The following is a 7173-nucleotide window of genomic DNA, read 5'->3' as shown; positions in this document are numbered from 1 at the left end:
TCAATATTTGAGCTAGCATCACTCCCAGCACCATCTTAATCATCCTCACCGGGCATCACAGAGACAAGAGTGGACTTCCTGAAGCAGTTGGCCAGTGGCTTCCTACTTGTGATGGGGGCCGTTTAGCCTTAATTGTGTTCCTCTAAGAAGAACACACCAGAAATTTGTCATTGTCACCTCTACAAAAATTTATATCAGCACAGTGAAAATCCCCAAACTGTTGCTTATTTCAAGAAGAAGAAGAAGCTGAAGAAACCCAGAAACCAGGAGGGTGAGATGTTCAACATCAAGAAAGACAGAGAGCAGACTTCAGAGCAGTGCAAGGTAGATCAGAAAGTGGTGGACTCAGATTTTAGCAAAAATCAAAGCTGTTCCTCAGCTCCGGGGCTACCTGCGATCCGTTTTTGCTGTGACAAATGGAATTTATCCTCATAAATCAGTGCTCTAAATTTCTTACTAAGAACCTAATTAAATAACTGATACATAAAAAAGAAAAGAAAAGAAAAGAAAAGAAAAGAAAAGAAAGAAAGAAAGAAAGAAAGAAAGAAAGAAAGAAAGAAAAAAAAGAGAAAACAAGCAAGCAAGCAAAGCAAAGTTAGATGGCTTTGGGTATAGAGATGATTTTGCGATGACACCGTCACAATCCATGAAGAAAAGCAATTAATAAGCTGGGCTTGTCATTACAATTAAAAACTTCTACAACAGTTCAGCAACATGAAAATAACCTGATTAAAAAATGAAACACCTGCAATCTCAGTACTCTAAGTGGCTGAGGCAGGAGAATCACAAATTCCAGCCAGCTCAGGCAACTTAACAACTTAGACGTAGTGAGTGGCAAAAAAAAAAAAGCTGCTGTTTACCAAGACCAGGCCAAGTTCTCTACCCCTCTGTATTTTAATCATTTGTTAAACAGACATAAAATTATCATACTCCATCAATTATAGGATACAAGCTTTTAATATTTTAGCATATCTGAAGTTAGGATATAATTTTTACTCTGTAGCATATTATGTTTTTATTGGTAGCATGTTTTTCTTCATTAACAAATGAAATAATGAATATTATAATCAGTGGTGTCAGAATTGATGAATTATGATAGTGTCTATCTTGTTAGGTCGTTGTAAGGATAAGTGAGGTTTTTTATGATTTTTTTGTTTTTGTGCAGGGTCTCACTGCAGCTCGGATTCGTGGTGATCCTCCTGATTTCTGCCACCCTAGTGCTGGGATTACAGGTGTGCATCACCACGCACAGACTGATTCCATCAACAGCTCAGAGTGCCTGGGGGCAAGGCTGGTGCAGCATGTGATGCCAGGGATCAAACCCTGCCCCCGCACTTACCTAAGCAAGCGCTTAGTCCACTGAGCTATACTGCCGACCCTAGGATAACTGAATTTTTAGTCTTCTTTTTGTTTTAAATATAAAGCCTGAATCTGGCACAAGATTATATTTAGTATGTGTCATCCATTATTATGGCTTGTGTCCAGATGTTCCCCCAAAAGCTCATGTGGGCATAGGTAGGGCTATTCAAAGGTGACTGGATCTAGAATGGGTGATGCAGGGATTGAGTAGGTGATGCTGGGATCAAGGCTGTGGGACCACCAAATCAGTCCACTCACTGAGTTGGCATAGATCTGGATATGGATAATGGGAAGTCATTGTTTGCTGCCTGCTGCTGCTGTTGCTTCTGTCTTCTGCCTGCCATGAACCATTTTTCTTCTGTGAGTCCCTCTGCCATGTCAACCTAACTTGAAACCACCCATATATGGACTGAAACTTCTACAACCTGTGAGCTTAAATACACCTTTCCTTCTTTAACTTTGGGTATTGCATATTTTGTCTAAGTAATGAGAAAAGTAACAAAGATAGCCATTATTATTTCTTACTATTCTCTGAAGTTGGGCTGGGGAGATAGCTCAAGGGCATAAGCGCCTGCCTGGGTAAGCCTAACGTCCTGAGTTCAATCCTCAGTACCACAAAAAAAACAAAAAACAAAAAAAAACCCTATTCTCTGAAGTTGCTAACGGAGCCCTAAAAATGTCTGTGGATAGTAGGTTTTTATACCAGCAGTGACCAGGTGACAGTTCAAACACATTGACATTAGGATGAGTTCACCAAGAACCCGGAGATCAGAAAAGGGTTGTATCTGGTGTCTTCAACAGAATGGAGCACACCTCTAGCATATCTTACCTGGCTTTGTAGTGGGCACTTGGAGTCCTTTCCCACTGTCCATGTCTTCCACACCTTGGGCTGAGATAGAGTAGGGCCTGCTGGCTTTGTTCTTAAATATGATCAAGATGGAGTCACCCACTTCAGCATGAATCATTGGACCTAAAGGCAAAACAAAGGACTGTGTGCACTAGTATTGCTCTCTCCAACACTGCTGTAATTTAAATGTAGCAGTATTCAGCATAATAAAACAAAGGCTAGCTTCTTCACTAACACACTACCTTTAGAGGGCAATATTGTGTGGTATTAAATACTGTGTAGTGTTTAGCAATAGAACCAACCCAGATTCAAATATTGCCACCTTCACTGATAAGAGACACCCTGCGTGAGTCATGTAATCTTAGTATCAATTTCCTTATCTGTAAGACAAGTTTAATAATACCTTTCATGGGGGGTTATAATAAGAATTAAATAAGACAGTGTATGTAAAAAGCTCATTTCAGTTCACTGAAGCATAACAAGTATTCAATACATGCTTAGCTTCTTACTAGTACTGAGAAATCACCTCTAAGAAAGGCCATATCCACATGAAGGGGCAGATGTGGATGTAATCTCCCTATATAAGTCAGTCTAAAATTGCTTATCTCTGGGAAATGGATATCATAATGTGAAGATCCAATGAAGTAAGGTATGTTAAAGAGATTTGAAATATAAAAGTGAAATAAAAACAACTGTGTATAGATTTGTGATCCACACAGCAATTTCACTAACAATGCACATCTAATGCTGCTTTTCAATATGTAGAAACACTGAGGAGACATGCGCCCTCCAGCCCTCATCTGTATACTTCTCTGTTGGGAGCAGGCAGCCTGCGTGCCCATGGAGACGTGCCCATACACTGCGGGGAAAGCCCCTGCCAGCGCGACTGCCCAACCGCCTCAGGCAAGCCAGGTGCCTCTCACCCTGCAGTGCTCATAAGTGCTCGCCCTGCCCCACCACAGTGTGCGAAATGCAGTGGCTTCCTGGTGTGTGGCTTCATGGTGAGTGGATTCCTGTTTTAGAGGCAACTCAGACCTAAATGCCTGAGGTTCTCTCTTGGCCTTATGGCAGATTCTACACTCACAGGGAGGTACACTCAGAGCCAGGGGTGTGGCAACACTGATCTGTTCCTCGCTGATTCCAGTGATAGTTTTGATTGTTTTTCTGAGAAATGCGCCACTAAAGGCATCAGTGAATGTAAAATTTGTTAGACTATTATCTTCAGAAAAAAAAATTCAGCATAATCAAAACATTTCCAAAAGAACTTTTTTCTATTTAAGTGAAAAGTTGCAACATAATTCCATATATGTTTTTAATAGTGAGGACAAAGTTAGATAGATGTATGTGTATGTATTAAATAATTATTTGTATATGCATTACCACTTAAATTGCACCTGTCTTGCTCCACTGCTAAGAACAAATGCCTTCTAATTTATAGAGTATCAGGACAAAGGGCCCAGTGGTGAACTGAGATGTCTGTTATGTGCCTTTTGAGCAATTCTAAGAGGCCACATCCCTCCTTAAGCTGCAAAAAATGAGTAGATGGCCTCAACTTCCATAGACAAGTGATAAAATCACTGAAGAGAAACAAGCCAAGCTCTTTGGAAGTACACTTGACCTCCTCAGCAGGGCCAGTACCTTTCCTTCAGAGATCTGTGAACATTTATGGCTCAGATGAATGGATGCTCTACTTCAGTTGGCTCCTTCGTTTGTTTTGAGAAATAAGTTCAAGTGCCAAAGTATAAAGGCTATAGAAGTGGGGGGAGGGTGGGTGGACCACTTAGTATATTATCAAGCTGGGAGTCAAAGCATCTTATCTGAATACTAAAAAGTACTACTGAGGGCCATACTGCTATATAGGTTACACTGTGCATTTAAAAGCAGAACAGAATTTCCAAAAGTCCTCTATATTTGCCCTCTGCTTTAAAATCTCAACTTCAAGATAGGTTCAGGCTTGGTAATTCCCCAGTGTGAAGAAGTAGGGAAGGAAAGCTAGAGCTTATGTGGTGGCCAGGCCAGGTGCCCACTTTAGACAGCAAAGGCTGCAGAGAGGTCCACTGAATCCTAGGAAGGTCATGGGTTGAGGCCGCCCTAACTGAAATCAGACCTGTTATCCCTCAGCACCTATCTCACATAAAGACATGCTCTTTTATCATAATTATGTTTATGATGTGTTAGTATGAAACTATGCATGAATAACCCAGGGCCTAAAAAGTCCTGATGTTCTGAGACATCAAAGCATTTCAAAGTAAAATTTCCTTGTTCCGTAGAGAAGTGGGGCAGAAGCCCAAGAGATTAGACACGGGTAGGCTTCCCTGTGTCTAACTGAATTCTTGTTTGTGTGTCGCCTCATATTCCTCTTCGCACATCACTGCCTGACAATGGCTGAGCGGGAAGACAGTACACCTGATGAATGCGATCATGCTGCTCTCCCACGCCTTGTCAGTCTTGCAGGACATTGTGTGTGGGTGTGTGTGGGGGTGGTGTGCATGTGTGTGCACGCACATGCTTCAGGCTAGCAGCACATGGCTAAAATCTGTGCAGTACCCAAGAGTGCTAAGTGCTCCTCTCGAGGCGGTCGAGCCTTGATCTCCACAAATTCTCCATTGGTGTACTCCCTGTAAACCACCTTCTTGTACTGAGAGCCAATCCAGTTTTCAGTGTGGTTCATAAATATATCTCCATGTCTGCAAACCAGAAATTAAGACTGTTAGAAGAAAGGAAGGCCTCAAGTACTTCTTAGTAACTGGGGGCTACACTGGCTGTGATCAGAATCATCTTAGGAAGCTGGCATTTTGCACCACTCTCTGCAGTGGGGCCAAGACTCAGCACTTTAAATCTCCTTAGATTCTCATAGGGGCAACACAGAGCAGCTGACAGCCCACCTTCTGAAACAACTGACCCCATGCACTGCTGGGGGCTGAATGGGTCCAGCCCCAGAACCTCTCACAGGGAACCCTTGAGGGTGAGCTTCTCTTCTTTGTGTAACCTCGCACACAGCACAGGCATGCACATTCAATTTCCTCTTCCATCCTGTGCTCCTCTAAGTTGCATATACATCATTCCATACCTTGTGCTTTACCTCTTTGAAAGATCTCAAGAAAGCTTACATTGTATTTTGTACTTGTATTCATACACAAATATAGGTACATTCTTGTTATTCATGGTTGCTACGTTCTAGAAAATGACCAAGAACACTGAATTATAAGCTTGCTGTACGTGTGCTCCTGTTTAAAGACACTTCATTGGGGCTGGTGAGATGGCTCAGTGGTCTAAAGCACCTACTTAGAACAAGCTTAGCAAAGCACAGGGACTGCGGTTCAATCCCCCAGCACCACATGCCAGCCAGCCTGCGCCCCCTGGTGGGCTGAGCTGGCCACACACAAATAAATAAATTAATTAATTAATTAAAAAAAAAAGATAAAAAAAAATAAAGACACTTCATTTTATATGAGTGATTCATTAACTGAATTCAGTCAACAGCACTATAACTACTGCTTCAATGAAGCTTTTCTAACACACATATTTTTACCCCCTAAGGCACCTCTCAGCTTTCTTGTGCTTATAAGTACTGGATAGTGCTTTAACACTACTCTTTTATTGGCCATTTTAAACAATGAAATCACCAAAAGAAAGCAGACAAATGCAAAAACCATGGCATTAAATAGATCTCCTATGACTTGTTTACAGCAGGAGATCTGAAATAAGAAAACAGAACGCTTTGACTTCAGCTGAGAATGTGTGCATCGGGCAGCTTACATTTTCCACAGCTCTACACATATCTTCAAGTGACCACAGAAGTGCTGTAAGAATTGGGAAGAGAAGGGAAAGGGCACGGGGGGGAGGAGACGGGAGGGATTTCATCTCCAAAATATGATCAATCTCATGTCCTTCCATTTGCTTCTATTAACTGCCTGTGTTAGAATCTGAGCTACCTGGACCACTTACCTTGTTTCCTAGAATTGTTCCTCAGCACTCTCCCAGCCACCTACACAATTCCCATCTGTCTGTCTTCTATACTGCAGGAAGAGTAGTCCTAACCTATAAGTTTGAGCAGTTTGCTCCTTAAGGGTTGTTTTTTGTTTTGTTTTTAATAAAGGTTTCACTGTGTAGTTCAGAGTGGCCTTGAATTTGCCATGTTGCCCAGGCTGGCCTTGAATTCATAATGATCTTCCTGCCTCAGGAAAACTTTTTATGACTTACCTCTGAGAGACTGCAGTGTGGCTCTCAAGACCCACCAGTCTGCCATTGCCAACTCCCCTGCCTCATCCCCATTAGTGGACCCCACCACACTGCATACTCTGCTCATGCTGAACCCCTGAACATAGTGTGCTTTCCCTCCCCTCCATGCCTTTCTTTACACACGCCTATCACTATGCCAAGAAATGCTTTCCCTCTCTTCAATGGATTACTTCTCGCCCCAGCTGCACCTCAGCTCCCTTTTCTCAGCCCCAGCCTCACATACAATCTGTTTTGACATCTTCCTCACAGACCATGAATTCAGGACAGAAAATGACCTCAGCTATCCTTTGTCATTCTGTGTCACCAGCACTTTGCATGGCACATAGCACACAGTTGGTATTCAATTAATGCATATATACCTTCTGTTCTACACTCAAAAAGGAAGTGAACTTTTCTTCTACTTTCATTTCCCATAAGTTCTAACAATGCTTGTGATGACCAGCACAGAGCCTGGAGCCAGGCTCTCGTGTCCAGCTTTCTTCCTGTATAAAGTTGGGCGATGACAATGCACCTCCAGAGTTGCCACAAGGAATTGTATGAGTTTATGCTGGTAAAGCACAGTGTCAGGTATATAAGCACTTTATCATCATCTCAAGCGGAGGTTATATGAGATTCTTAGCAAAAAAAACAATCGAACAGGTCAAATATGTATCACATGTGATTTGTAAAAGCCTTAGCAAAATGCCTGATGCATATATGTGCTAAATAGATGATGATTATTAAGA

General features: G+C 42.0%; 1 protein-coding gene across 1 annotated transcript in view; it reads right to left on the bottom strand.

Annotated features, from left to right (window-relative positions):
- The window catches only part of Hephl1 (hephaestin like 1), an 88927-nt gene that overhangs the window by 22288 nt on the left and 59466 nt on the right, over positions 1-7173 (bottom strand). The window contains exons 13-14 of the mRNA XM_004644779.1: positions 4754-4893; positions 2189-2329 (exon numbers count right to left, since the gene is read on the bottom strand). Of these exons, the coding sequence (XP_004644836.1) occupies positions 2189-2329; positions 4754-4893 (281 nt within the window). The remainder of the gene's footprint in view (positions 1-2188; positions 2330-4753; positions 4894-7173) is intronic.

This window comes from Octodon degus, unplaced genomic scaffold (assembly GCF_000260255.1).
Source record: "Octodon degus isolate 3935 unplaced genomic scaffold, OctDeg1.0 scaffold00209, whole genome shotgun sequence".
Taxonomy (NCBI): Eukaryota; Metazoa; Chordata; class Mammalia; order Rodentia; family Octodontidae; genus Octodon; species Octodon degus.
Note: the sequence above shows the minus strand (reverse complement) of the source record. Positions and strands in the feature narration are given on the sequence as shown.